Here is a 14,874-nt window from a genome sequence, read left to right as displayed (position 1 = left end):
CAAAGACTTGGATTCCTTAGCCAAGTTCCTACTAGACTGAAATGAAATGAAGCTCCTAAAGCACTTGACAGGCACCCACCTAGGTGCTCAATGAAAGAAGCTATCATTATGCTAAATAACCCACTATATGATATGTTGTATTAAAAAGTCTAATCCCTCCTCTTGTTGGACACAGGTCACTTCTAGGCCCTCTACCCACTGAGCCACACACAGGCCCAGCCATGCTTATTTGTAGGTTTTACTCTGAAAATGTTATGGACTCAAAGGAATTTGCAAGCAGTACACAAGTCCCGTGTGCCCGGTACCCACTTTCTCCAGTTGTAGCACTTTACCAACCGCAGTGCAATGCGAACCCGGGACAGGGATGTTGGAGTAACAGAGCATGCCCAGGTTTCTTCAGACTCACATGCACTCACTTGTATAGGTCAATGTGATCTTAGCACGTTGGCAAATTCCTAGAACCAGTGCCTCTGTCAGAATGCAGAACAGCCCATCACAAAGGTCCTTTCATAATTCTATCCATACTCCTCATCCCTAGCCCTGCTATTCCTAAGCTCTGGAATCTACTAATTTCTTCTTTCATTTTTCTGTTTCTAAAGCGAATCCATAAAGTTCATAAATGTTAGAAATTAGCTATTTTCATTCCACTAGTATCTTTGAGCTCTATCTAACTTGCTTACATCCATCAAAGGCGTCTTTGTATTTATTGCTGTGTGGTATTCCAGTGCCTGGATATTCCATAGCTTATTTAACTATTCATCTGTTGAAGGACATTCAACTGCTTCTAGTAGTTAGCCAACACAGGTAATATTCTACTGGTAATATTTTGGTTTTATGGTGCTAACAATGCACGCTCTACCACTGAGCCACAACCCCAGCCTGCCCTAAACATCTGTGCACAGTTGATCCCTGCCCCCAGCCTCGCCCCACATTCACTTCTCTGGGTTAAATGCTCAGGAGCATTGCTGGTGGATTTTATGGTAGGGACAGGTTTAGTTTTATACAGCACTGTCAGGCTACTTTGCAGAACATAGCACCATCTTCGATGGTTTGCAGCTGTGGACAACTGAGAGATCGGTTCCTGGGCGTCATGACGCCACAAAGAGACCATTTGTACTTCTGGAATGGCTAATGATGTCAAATCTATATTTCCATGCTTTGATATGAAGAAGAATGCTAGAGTAGGCATCTTTACATGGACACTTTGTTAATTCCTACAAATGGAGTCTTCAGAGAGGAATTGCTCAATAAGGGTTGAAAACAGGTAAAATAGATGCCATCTTGATCCCCAAAGTACCAACTGATATTTTACCAACAGCTTATGAATGCTCCCATTGCAAAATCCTCCATGCCACATCTCTAATACAGGCTAAATCATCTTCAGATGCTCAAGTCCCTGGACATGTAAGGCCCAGTAAACCCTTGCTGCCCTGATTTGCTTGGAGGGTGATGTAAATGGCAAAAGCTCAAATGGATTCTACCTTTAAAAACATCCCCAGTCTTCAAGGTTGAATCCTTGAGTTCTGTCAGCCAGATTCCAAACCCCCACTGTCTGTGCTAAGAGGTCAAAATAAAACCTTTACAACAACATCTACACTGCCAAAGAAATAAATAAGAATGAGGTTTATGGAAGCCTTCACAGAGCAGAAGGTGAACCTACTGAGGCAGATTCTCTAAGGACGCCCTAGATTCAGGCACGCACAGGACACATGAGAGAGATTCCAGGGAAGCTGTGTCTGCAGAGATGACTGACTGGTTACAGCTGCTGTACTGTAGAGTGACTAATTACCTTCTCTACGGCGAATTTCACCCTCTCAAACAGTTCTTGCCCACCTTTTGTTAGAGCTAACATCTTGTGACTAATAGATAAAACAACAACAAAGAAACAAACAAACAAAAACCACCTTCTGAAACTCACTTAAAAGACTACAAGTTTCCACCAATGGAAAAGCTAAGAACATCATCAGACAGCAGTGTGGGCTTGTGGATAAGCTTCCTCCATCTCGTTGTAATCACCTCTCTGGGGTATCGTCCATTATATTTTAAACCTCCTTTGATTTATGATTTTTCCATTCTGTTCAGCTGTAAAACTTCATTAAACCGCTCGCACTTTGGAACAACAATTTGGGGCAACCTAGATCTATGTTCCCAGGCCACGGTCACTCAAAAACTGGCTCCAGCACAAATGGTAATAAAATAAAATCCCCTTAAAGACAACAGCTGTAGTTTTGTGCTGACAGGTATTTCCATCCACTACGTTAGGAAGAAGGAAGACGCATTTACCTTTGTGGGCGACATGGCACAGGTCCTCCTGCATCTTGGAGAACTCTGATGAGGCTTCCGAACCATCCGAGTAGGACTTCTCTTCTCCAAAGTCCAGTGTTGACAGGTTAGGATTGGAGGAGTGCAGTCTCACGGGGCCAGAAAAGGGTTTAGGGACCTAAGGTTACAGCAAAGGGAGATTTCTATTCAGAATAGAGTGGAACTCATCTCAGAAGAGCATCTTCCCGCCCAGGGATAATGTCCAAGAAAAATGAATGAACACTGGGGAAGGTGCCCCCCACGGACACTTGCATCCTTTAAACCTACAAATGGGTAGGAAAGCACACGCCGTTTCAGAAACGGTGGAAGCTTTGCGGTGAGCGTTATGTTGAAAGTGGCGGTGAATGCGCCCACGTAACTGGGTTGTCAGAGCAAATCAGTTCCCAGACGGCGTTCTTCACTTGCCCCTGGAGCTTCTAGACTTCAAACCCGCTGCTCACATTTGCACACGCAACCTTTACTCTGAAAGCATCTCCCTTCAGCAGCCGGGCCTTCTCTAAAAGCCAAAGAGTTTCCGGAAGAAACTCCGAGTTTCTCTGAAACTTCAAGATGCAGTTTGGTTCTGACAATGTTTCCATCTAGTGTGTGATCTTGTCTTATGGCTTAGCTGTGCCTGGGAAAGACAGCTCCTGGCACCCTGCATGGGGGTTCTTCCAGGGGGCTGGGAGCTTGATGAAAAATGGCAAAAACTGCCTGCAGGGTTAAGGCTCAGGCCTCTGGGCTCCAGGAGAAAGCAGGCCCACTTGGAGGAGGGATGACAGCAACAAAGGTAGGTCAGAGTATTGGGCCACTACGGCCACCAGGCATGGCACGTGCTGGAGCAGGGAGTATCACAGACAAGCAAGATGTTAAGGAAGGAAGACCCCCCCAAGTCCCCATAACCGTGGCTCCAGCCTTACCCCTCTAGCCAGAGGGTCTCAGCTCCTGCAGAGGCCAACTCCATAACCTCCACTTTTCTGTCCTAGTTGAGTCAGTGCCCCCTGTATATGGCGTGCAGAAAAGCACCATGAGGAAGGCAAGCCTGGTGGCGAAGCAAAGGTTACCTGCAGCGTTCCTTTAGCATCTTTGCCAATAGCTCTGGACCTCCACCTCCTGTGTGATCGCTTTTCCTTTTTGGGACTTTCAAAAGCTCCACCCTTTGTTTCAAAACAGGAAAGAGAATACAGACAGTAAGGCCCACCAAAACTACAGGGGCAAATGCACAGGGGTGTGACCACAGGCATCCCCTTGAGTTTGGCTAAAGCAACCGGACAGACACCATCCCACTGTTAGTCACATGTGGCGAACAAGAGAGGAAGCAGAAGGCGGAGGGTGAAGAGAAGCGCGGGCAGGCTAACCTGGATGGCATTGATGGCGGGCGCCGAGTATGTCCGATGCAGAACATCCATGCTCTCTAAGAGCTGGCTCATTTCTAGCAGATAGGCGTGGCAGTGTGCCAGGTCTGTCGGAAGAAGGGCAGATCCTTACAGCTGTCCAGCAGCACCATTTCCATAGCTGACTTCTCCCCTTTACATTCTCTTCCCCCCCACAAAACAACACAGCCTATGGTGGTTCATGGTATGGACCTGGCTGCTTCGTTTTAAATCCACGTGTGAACTGCCATGCACGTTGTCAGCGCCTCAGTGTTCTCATATGGGAAGTGTGGGTAATTACACACGTAGCCACAGCCCTGAGAGCCGAATCGATGGATGGGTGCAGAGTGCTCAGAGGAGTGGCCTACAGCAGGGACGGAGGACAGCCCAGCAGCAGCACCCCCAGTCCAGCAGCACAGGCTCTAAGCTGTACTGGTGTCCAGGGTCCTGCCTCAGGACAATGGTGAGCCCCTGTGCATGGACCACAGGTGACAGGAGGGTAGGTCAGAGCAGACCAGAGTCACTCCCTCGGGAAACAATCCCCTCCACAGGGGGCTGTGGACCGGCTGCAGACGGGGCTCTGCTGAGCAATGGAGACCCAGCGGGACTCAACAGAACAGCTCTCGGCCTTCACGTGCACGTGTGGGCCCACAGAGCTTAGGCTCTATCCCCAGTTTCTGATTCGTGCATCTGGGCAGGCCCTGGGAATCTGCATTTTTAATAAACCCTACTGATGCTGGTCCAGGTACAATGCTCTGGAGACCATTTTGGCAGTGCTACTTGGTGGAGCTGACCGTTACGGGAGGGGGTAGAGACTGCATACCCAGTGGAAACCATGTCATACAACACAGGGAAGGCTCCCATGTGACAACTTTCTCCAGTAGTACCCCAAAAGGACATACTTTAAAAACGTGTGTGTGTGGCTGTGTGTGTGTATGTCTCTCTCTCTCTCTGTGATTGTGTGTGTGTGTGTGTGTGTGTGTCTGCAAGGGGCACCCTCTGGTCTTCATCAGGAGCTGTATCTACTTTGTTTTTTAAAAAAAGGTCTCTTACTGGCCCGAATCTTGCCAAGCAGTCTTAAGTTTGCCAAGCCCCGGGGATACACATACCTCCATCTCCCCAGGGCTGGGATCACACATGCGCACTACCACATGGGACTCTGTGGGTTCTGGGTATGAACCCCAGACTCTCATGCTTGCACAGCAAGGCTTTGTAAACCGAGCTATCCAGCTCTCAACTGCTTTTTAACTCAAAAGTTTCAGATCCCATATGCTCCAGGCTTCACCTTGGACAAGAAATGTGACCCCCCCCCCCCATCCTGCTGGAAAGCCCAGTCTGGTTCCCTGGAAGAGTGTTAGCTAATTAAGGCTGAGAACACTGAGCTGCCTGTGTAGACGTGATCAAGCCTGCCTCCCTGTCAGAGTCACTCAAGGGGGTCGGGACCATGGTCACCAGAGCCACACCCCAGACTAATTTAAACAGTAAGTCTGGGACACAGGCATAGACACAGGCACCCCTACACTTTAAAGGGTCCAGATGGCTCAGTAGTTAGGTTAAGAGTGTATACAGCTCTTCCAAAGGGCCCAGCTCACCCACATTGAGCACTTCCAGGGGACCTGAACTTCTGAATCTCTGGCCTCTGTGGGAACCTCCACACACATTCACATACACTACCACCCAAAACACACACACACACACACACACATGCACACACCACATATATTAAAACTAATATAAAATCTTGAGTCTAGTGTATAGCCATGGTGGAGAACGCTTACACTGGGCTCTCTACCTGGCCACTTACTCCCTTAGGGACACAGATACACAGATTCTTCATCTTGGGTGGACAACAGAGCCTTTTTTTTTTTTTTTTTTTTTTTTTGGCATTTGAAAGACCATGAGTAAGCAAACAGTCCCCACCCACGGAGATAAGATTGATGGTTCCAGGAGGAATTCATGCCTCCATCCTAAGACTGGGCCAGGAAGTCTGTCTGCATGCAGGTGAAGACACTGAGTCCACAGGGAGACCATGTTGGCTGATGATGATAAGACCATCATTACCAAGGGAAGGGACGGACTACAGATGAGTGACAGCAGGGACACAAATGCACGGGAAGACAATGCCAAGCTTGCATCGCCTCAGAGCTGTCGTAACAGAAAGAAACAGGATGCGACCGGTCACTCTACCTTTTGAGCATTTCTCCATGTCCTCTGACGACTGCAGCCAGAACGGAACTCGTGTGTCACCTCCACAAGAAAACGACAAATTGCTTCCAGCCGGAAATGAATTCTGCTTGGATAGACTGCTACGCTGTTGGTGGACGACAGGAGCAGGTTAGAAAGCAAAACAGAGGCCAACGGGGACAGCTTCTAAGTCACAGGGTGAGCTGGCCCGTGATGGATGCAATGGGAAGAGGCTTCTGGCAAAGCACCCCACAGGAGATTCTAATATCCAGGCTATCACCCCAGCTGAGCCACACCATGCTACGCGGCCTGAGGGGTCAGGCCTCATTTTCTTCTATGAAATGGCGGTACCACAGTAAAGACATGTTAAGAAAGAGTCTGCAGTCCTGTGTGGCTGTACATATGCCTAGCTGCATTTGACCACCGGACAGGAAAACCACAACCAATGTGGCTAAGAGAACGCCTAAGCCCTCAGGACTCTGAGAGCGATCCTTACTGGGCCCTGCCTTACTCTATGCTAGTTGTGTCCTGGGTCTGACTCACTGGTCAAGAGACCAACTTACCATGCCCCACCCACAAACCTTCCCTCAGACTCACTGCCAGAATGGGCCCCTCTGTTCTCCCAGACTTGGAGACAACTGGCAACACCATCATTACCTTCCTACTGGAAACAGAGTCAAACACTCCTGGGGCAGAATCTGTGACGGAAGACCCCGGGAAAAAGTGACTGACGTCACGGGGAAACATGGCGATCTCATTCTGCCGGTACATCCTGTGGTGCCGGAGCTTGGACACCCACTCGTCAAACAGCTCTTCCGACTTCACCTGCACGGGGTTAAATTTCGGGGTGTTAAAAGAGGGCCACTGGCTCAAAAGGGTCAAGGGTCAAAGGAGGATGCTTTCAACCTGCTCTTTTTGAGTTGGCACACACGAAAGAGAAGAGAACACATTTACAGCCTTGGTTTTCACTCTGTGGCCTAGAACAACACTTGAGGAGGTATCTTCACAGACTATATACTCATGTGTCCCTGGAGATGTTCTAACTGCCACTCAACTTCTAAGCACACAAACAGGGCCAGCTTTATTACACAATGAATAAACTAAAACGCACATTCATCTCTGAAAGTATTTCTAAGTTCTCTAGCCTGAGACTTGCCTGCCCCCTGCTGAATGTATCGATTCTACTCTTCATTTAAACGCTTTGTAGCTCAGACTTTGTGAACCAGTCTGAACTGAAACGAAGTTTCCGTGTTCCCTGAAATGCCAGCCTGTGTTCATCTGCTCTGACAAAAACCGCATGGCTAGAAGTAGCTGCTGACACATGTGCCCATTAACCGAAAGAACAAATTCGCCACTTTCAGAAAAAAGGAAAAATATCTGATAAAGTATTGTAGAAAACTGTTGTTATTATTATACAAATATTTATTCCCTCCATAGATGAGGAAATATAAATACTTTCTACAAAGAATGTCTTTAATTGGCAGATCCTATTTCTTTATTTGATACAGGCTGGCCTCAGACTTGTTATGCAGCCCAGGCTGGACCTGAACTTCTGAAAATCCTTCTGTATTAACTACCTGACATTACTGGCATAACACTATACCTGCTTTAACTAATAACTTTTATCAAGAAATAATTCAAATACTCACGAAAGTGTTAAAAAAAAAAACCAGCATTCACTTCTATACCACGGACACTTCACGGGCCAATAGTTTTGTGTATAATAAATATTCGTAATTTCAGAGTGAGAAGTGAGACACCTATATTAGGTGCCTATATAGACATCTGTATTAGGATATAGACTCAGACAGCTATAATTTAAAATAAGCCCAAAACATGTCATGTAGGTCAATGGCCTGCCAGGCAGTGCTGTGACATCCTGACGGAGGCATGGCTGGGGAGGAGGATGTGCAGATGGACAGTGGCAGCAGCGCTCGGAGAAACAGTGAACGTGACTCTATGCTGCTCAGAGGCACCTGAAGATGGAGGCTCCCCCTTAGCACGCGCGTCCAGGATGCTGCACAGCAGACACGCATCTATTTGTCACCTCTGCACTGTGAGCCCCAAAATGGACTTCACTTCCCAGATGGGGTCAGAAGGAACTTTGTAAGACGCTGTGCCATCCTTGCTCTGATCTACTCCCCAAAGCCCTGAGAAGCCAGTGCCCAATGCGTTCATCTTGGCTCATCTTTTATTGGTCGAACAAAAGGAACGAGGCACTTTATTAAGTGACCACTGTTCTGTCACAGGCGCTACAGCAATTCAGGACTGTGGCTGGGAGCTTTCTTAACTGCTCTTCTGCCTGGACTCCTCAGGCATAAAACAAGAGAGAGACTCAAGCCAGGTGTGGTGGTGCATGCCTGTAATCTCACCACTCAAGAGGTTTGTAAGCTCAGGGCCAGCCTGGGCTATAACATTAGGGCCTTGTGGCAGGGCGAATGAGGTAGGGGAAGGGATCGGAGGATGGGGGAAGGGAGACCTCCGCTAACAACAGTCACCTGTATGACAACTCAGAGTTGATCCTCAGGAATGATTGAGGAACCAAGCAGAATTTACAGCGAGACACGAGAGAATCACTGTCTCATGATATCAAGTCCAGTGCATCTTAGAACATGCTAAGTCTTAAAAGCTTAGAAACGAATGATCCCTTCAGTCTGCTAACTAGAATTGTAGATAAGCAGGGATTCACTATTTCCTGATTATGTGAAAACACAGAATGAAGAGTCATATGAGACCAACACAGGAAAACAATGTCAACTCTGCCAGCACAGATTAACCACTGCTGGGCTGGCAGCGGGGTGGGCTGATAGGAGGTTTTCCCTCCTTGACTTTGCCATAGTTATTTCATTTTTTTTTTTTCAAGAAAGACTTGGGAGACAGTGTGGGCTGTTACCAGTAGACACGTCACTGCTGTCCAGCGGGTAAGGCTGTTAACCCTGACACCGGAACAGTCCCACAGTGTCAGAGGACCTGCTTTACACACTGCATAGCCCAGAGTGCAGGGTTAGGTTAGGAGACAGGTGGGAGCCACATACTCCGGGAGAGGGCAGGGGCAGATGAGAACCTTGGTTTTCCAAACCCTCAGCCAAATTCACCAGGCCTAAGCGAGTCTCAAGTTATCTCCAACATTCAGGCACCGCCTAATCATTATGCGCAGTAGTTAAACTTACTAAACTTACTGACTCCCAAGGAACTACAACAAACCTTAAATACATAGCCCTGTGAACTGAGCACTGAAATCACCCTTTCATATAGGTGTGTGTGTGTGTGTGTGTGTGTGTATGCACACGCAAGGATGGTAGAGATTTCTCAAGACCTAGATACCTGGTCAAAGTTTCCCTGGGCCTCACGCTTAAAGCTTTCATAGCATCATCCAGTGGACAGGAGGCCTTGCGGCCTGAGATTTGCAAACTCCCACTTTAGGAAGCCATTTCACTACACCATGAGAATTTTATAAGATTCTCTTTATAAAGCTGGCTAAAGTCATAGGTCACACGGTAAATATTATACCTCAGAGAACATATTTTAATCTATGGTAAATGGTTCCATACTGAAGACACACAGCCTGGGGGGAGGAAGGGGGCACATGAAAGTGCTTCTGCTATTGATTGCTGTCACTGGGGAAGAGGGGTAACATTTGGGAAATGTTGCGACAAGGACGTTAATTCCTTGAGCAGTGCGAGAGACGGTCCTGTACAACCAAGATGGGGGGAAAAATCCAGAAAAGCTGGCCCATCCTAACATCAATAGTAGCCCTTGGGGACATTTTGGTGACGAAAACTGTGCACGTGTTGAATGGACGTCCCAAAGTCAGCAGCAGCAGCATGGTCATAGATAATCCCCTCTCTGTGGACAGGCCTCTGCACTGCCAAGCTGGGAGGGTGGTGCCGTTCGTCCTGGCTACTCAGGAAGCTGAGGTTGGAGAACCCTGCAGCCCAGGAGTTTGAACGCAGAGCTGGCAAGATTGTGAGACTCCACCTCCCATAACTCAACCGGCGACGGCCCCGGTGGCAGCTGCGCAGTAGGGGGGTGGGGTGGGCTGTGGCGGCTGTGTGGTAGGAGCGGACCCTGGTGGCGGCTGCGCAGTAGGAGCAGGCGCTGTGGAAGCCCTACCTTCAGGTGGTAGATGTGCTCCTCCGTGTCGAGGTCTATACACTTGGATGACTTCTTCACAGACATCACTGAGAGCCCCACGTCAATGCAGCCGTGCAGCTTCTCTCTCTCGATCTACGCAAGCACAGGGAGGGCTAGTTGAGAGTCACAGGAGTCAAGGCGGTTGTAACACCTCCATCATCCCCTCATCTTCTACATCCGCCCATGGTGAACCTGATTGATGGAGCTCCCCAGACAAGCGGGAACCCAGTTAAGAGCTGCATATGTGCGGAATTCTTTCTCCGAAAGGGAGAGGCACCTGCCCCACTTCACAGACTCGGAGGCTGAAGAGCAGAAAGCTAAAGAATGAGTGTGCATAGCCAGGATGCAAGGAGATGAGAGGCGACCCCATGAGTTGATTCCCAGGCAATGCAAGAGCCATCACCTTCCCCTGGAATAGAGTCTGACGTCTACACTCACACCCAAGTCCTTAAGTGACATAAAAGGAGGAGTGTAGGGACTAGAAGAGCAGAGAAAGAGAAGCACCCTATGAGGCAGGCCCGCCGGTCACTCAGAACGCCCAGGCCAACCTCCTAGGGTTACCTCCAAGAGGAAGCCCACCTCAGCCATGGCTTTCCCCAGCAATAGCTACAATGTTGGGCTACAGAGTGGATGACTTACATCGGTCTGGCTCTTGGCGTACTTCAAGATTCCCTTTTCCAGGCAGAAGAATCTCTGTGGGGAAACAAACAGAACTCAGCAAGACATCCACGCTAACATCCCTCCTCTGGACTCCAGCTTCAGGCGGAAGATAAGCGCTCAAACCTTGGCGCCGAGTGGGACACAGTGTGTGCCCACGGAGGAGTGGGCACCGCCGATGCATTACCTTGTGCCAGCCTTTTAAGGGCCATTTCCTCTTCTTCAGCAAAAATCCTTTCTGCACAGGCGGCTCCTGGGTGTAGGTCATGTCTCCCCTCAATCCTTCCACCACTTCCCAGCTGTCCTGTTCCAATTACAGAGCACAGGGCTAAATGTCACTCCTTCAAAAGATAATACCATTAAGCAGCAGCTACTGTAAAACCATCCAAGACAGAGCCTGACTACGTCTGAGAGGAAGAAGAAATTTAAATTTCGTTCCCAAACATTCCTTGGACTTTACAGATTCAATGCTGCAGTTTAGTGGCATCAGATTGTTTTGTTTGTTTTTGGTTGTTGGTTTTTATGGGATGGTTTTGGAAGAACTATTTCTCTTTTTATAGTCTCTGAACCTTGGCAGCACGGCTGAAGGGAAAGATGTTACTATACATCCTATTTTTGTTCACTTTGACGTCGTCAGACAGTTACTGTTCAGTCAGCACACCCAGTGTGAATGTTAACCAAACAGTACATATGTCAGGATGAAGCTGTGTGTCTGCACATGTGTGCGTATGTAGGTTGAAAAGTGGGGCTAGAGAGATGGCGCAACAGCAAAGAGCACTTTCAGCTCTGCCGGAGGACCTGGGTTTCTTTCCCAGAACCCACACCAGGTGGCTCAGAACCGCCTGCAACTCTAGTTCCAGAGGATCTGATCCCCCTCTTCTGGCATCAATAGGCACTACACACCTGAGACATACATCACACAGGCACATAAACACAAATTAAAAAAAAAAAAAGTTTAAATCTTTTAAAAGGAAATGTCTGCAAAAAAATGAAATTGGATGCAAGCTCATGAATCTTACAAGCTGACTAGAAACAACGGTTTCATAGATAATTGTCTTCAAGTTCTAGAGGTTTAAGCAGCAGAAACATCAGAACGAGACAGAGAGAGAGAGAGGAGTTCTGACACAAGCATTTTCACCGTTTCCCTCCAGATTTTCTTTAATTCCCCCCACACCTCATTTCTTATCTAAGAGGCTTTTCATTTTAAGATGTGCTACAATCCCGGTGCCGTGGTGCATGCTGTAGTCCCAGCACTCTGGGAGGCAGAGGCAGATCTCTGTGAGTTTGAGACCGGCTTGGTCTACAAAGTGAGTCTAGGACAGCCAAGGAAACACAAAGAAACCCTGTCTCAAAAAATAAAACAAAAACAAACAAACAAAAGTCTCTGGACTTGAGAGTCTGGGGCTGCCTATGTCATATGCCAAGAAATAAAATTAAAAAACAAACAAACAAAGGACACGAACAACAACAACAAAAAAATCCTTGTATTTTTTGGCCTGGGTTGTTTTCAGTTTTGAAGGGGCATAAATGGCTGCTTTAATTAATCCTACATCATTGGCCACTGAGGTTATTTCAAGTGAGTGAAAACAAATTTCAAAAGAAAACCACAAAAAAATCCTGAAAATTTCTTTTAAAATATTTAAACCATTGCTAAATCTGTGCAAAATAAACTATAAGTTGGTAATATCCTTGTATGTAAGATAGATGATGATGATTAATTAGGTCATAACATACATGAAATTCACAGGCTAGAATACAACTCAGAGTGTGAATACACACACCAGATATTATATAAAATATGTCTCACATTGCCCTGGACAGCTGATACGATCAGAGGCCATGGACTGGACACCAGGAGCTAGATGGTAAGTCTGGACCAGCCCCAGGGTGCAGCCCCAGGGCTCTCTTCCATGCTTCCCAAAGCTCAGCACATCACCTCCAGCAACAGGATCCTTCACAGCGTTAGCAACAGAATCCTTTGCTACATTAGCAACAGAACTCTTTGATGATCTGCCTTTTATCTGAGCCCTTTTCACTTTGAATGGAGATAAAGACACAGCCCAGATTTTTAAATCACCACTGTAGATATTTCGGAACCTAGAGTTATAAAAAAAGATTTATTCAATGGTTAAATAAGGGGGGGGGGGGGTAGAATATTCAGTGTTTAATTTAGAGGAACTTTTTGGTGAGGCAGCAGCAGTGAATGAGGCTTTGTTCTAACTGCCACCAGCTGTCCAGTCACTCAGCTACACCCAGAGATACCCATTCAGTCATGAGCAGCACAGTGCCATTCATGTAAAACACCAAACGATCCTGCTCTTGTTTACTCTGGCTCAGACCGTCGGTGTTCAGAATTGTGTTTTACTTGTTTAAATGCCATGAAGCTTTAAGGCCCGGCAGTCACACCCCTCCTTCTCTGGAGGAGAGTATCCCTCCATTCCTGGAACTCCATCCCACCAGTGTTCTTTCTGGGCAATGCCTCTCCCGCTCACTCATGGAAACATGTAGGAGGTGTCACTATCCCCAGTGGCAGGAGCCCCTCGAGAGCACACAGGGTCTGGCGCACTTCACGTTCCCTCCTGTCTTGTGAACAGCCAGCACCTGATAAATAACTCCAGTCTTGGAACAAGAGCTACGGACCTGTGTGCCCAGAAGACAACGATGCGGCACACATCCGAAGTGGTGCCTGGTGTCCCGGGGCCAAATGACTGTTGTTAAATTAGATACAACAGACGAGTATTTGTGTAAGATGGGCGTTTGTGTTATCATCCCTTGAAAATCCAAGGCCCAGCCCTCTGGAAAGCACTCAGGTGGATCAGCCATTTAGAGTTGTTTTCCATTTCCCAAGCGGAGCACTAATGCTGAAGCAAGCAGACACATCTGCTCGGTCCCTCCGGTTGTGTTTGGTACAAATGCCGGGAAGAACGAGCCATTATTGCATCCTTGCCAAACTGGGGAAAAAGCAGATGTGGTTTTACCTGCAGCTGAATGGGAAAGAAGAACTGAATTTTAAAAGTGTCTTTACGACTCAGGTTAGAACTGTAGTGTTCTAGAATTCTAGAGATACAGTTTACTCCTCCCAACCAGCCAGCATGGAGCACTGGTGTTAGGAATAGGTCTGCTCACCCTTGTCAACAAGAAGGAAGGGTTTGTATTTTTTTTTTTCTCCTGCTGATTGTCATGTTTTGTCATTTTCATCTTCCTAGGTTAAGAACTTTAAAGTGCTGGCAGGTGGAAAAGCCAGATTTACACCATGAAGAAAGGGCAGGCTCTGCTTGGCTGAAAGAGAAGGGGCAGATGTCTTCATAGGCTCCATTTTCATTCAGAGGCTTGCTTCTTCTTCCCAAGTCACCACTGAGCCAGCAGGAAACACCCCAGAAGCAACCTCTGGCTCTGAAGTCTGCAGTGACCTCAGGCTGTTCCCTCTGAGGCTGGGCAACCCTGGGGCCATGGGGATTAACAGCATTGGGAAGAAGTCTCTTGCATCTTGGCTTCAAGTGAACGGACAACAAGAGGGGACAAAGAGAAACTTCCCGAATCCTCGGCCTTGCACAGGGAGAAGGGTGTCCCACATCCAGAAAGACTCTGCAAAGTATTACAAGAAATCTTCAAAGGCGCTTGATGTCACTTGACCAGAAAGGGCTGGGGTGCAGCTCAGCCCAGAGTCTGCTCAGCAAATAGTTCACTCAATGGTACAGGACTCCCTGTACACTGCCAGGAAACTGGCCAATCAATTAACTTGTAAGTTGTTGCTTTTTCATTTGGGCCCCAGTGCTTCCGTGTCTTATTCCCAAGCTACCATGGAGACCATCTTCTTCAATTTGTGTCCAACTGCAAAAGAGTGGTATGTATGTGGCAGCCACTAAGAGAATTCTCCATTTGGTATCTGTCGCAGTCCCCATCCAAGAAAGTCGATTAAACTATAGAATCAGGTAAACGACACTAGGCAGTTAGCTTACAGAAAGAGGCTAAGTTGCCGCCACAGTTCCTATCGTGCCACCTGAATCACAGGAAGAGTAAACAGTAGAAAGGGTTGAAAGACAGAAATGAAAAACATAGCAACGCCACAAAAGCACATTCTAGACCCACAAAACCAGGAGCCTTTTGTCAGTTCACCGACCTAAAACAGTCAGAAGTAGCTATTAATAAATGTACGGAAAGAGTCAGAGCAACTTTTCCAGAGGCTAGTATCATAGTCGACACATGGTGAGCTGATACACATCTT

General features: G+C 47.5%; 1 protein-coding gene across 10 annotated transcripts in view; it reads right to left on the bottom strand.

Annotated features, from left to right (window-relative positions):
- Osbpl3 (oxysterol binding protein like 3) overlaps window positions 1-14,874 on the bottom strand; it is a 165,373-nt gene that overhangs the window by 55,221 nt on the left and 95,278 nt on the right. For 7 of the 10 annotated variants that reach the window (XM_021631085.2, XM_021631087.2, XM_021631094.2 and 4 more), the window contains 8 exons: window positions 10,837-10,953; window positions 10,632-10,685; window positions 9,972-10,085; window positions 6,516-6,683; window positions 5,862-5,985; window positions 3,660-3,763; window positions 3,366-3,458; window positions 2,284-2,440 (listed from right to left, as the gene is read on the bottom strand). In XM_021631085.2, the coding sequence (XP_021486760.1) occupies window positions 2,284-2,440; window positions 3,366-3,458; window positions 3,660-3,763; window positions 5,862-5,985; window positions 6,516-6,683; window positions 9,972-10,085; window positions 10,632-10,685; window positions 10,837-10,953 (931 nt within the window). The remainder of the gene's footprint in view (window positions 1-2,283; window positions 2,441-3,365; window positions 3,459-3,659; window positions 3,764-5,861; window positions 5,986-6,515; window positions 6,684-9,971; window positions 10,086-10,631; window positions 10,686-10,836; window positions 10,954-14,874) is intronic. The other 3 variants (XM_021631093.2, XM_021631095.2, XM_060380014.1) reach the window with 2 other exon arrangements.

This window comes from Meriones unguiculatus, chromosome 3 (genome assembly GCF_030254825.1).
Source record: "Meriones unguiculatus strain TT.TT164.6M chromosome 3, Bangor_MerUng_6.1, whole genome shotgun sequence".
In the NCBI taxonomy this organism is placed as follows: Eukaryota; Metazoa; Chordata; class Mammalia; order Rodentia; family Muridae; genus Meriones; species Meriones unguiculatus.
This window is presented reverse-complemented; position numbering and strand designations above follow the sequence as displayed.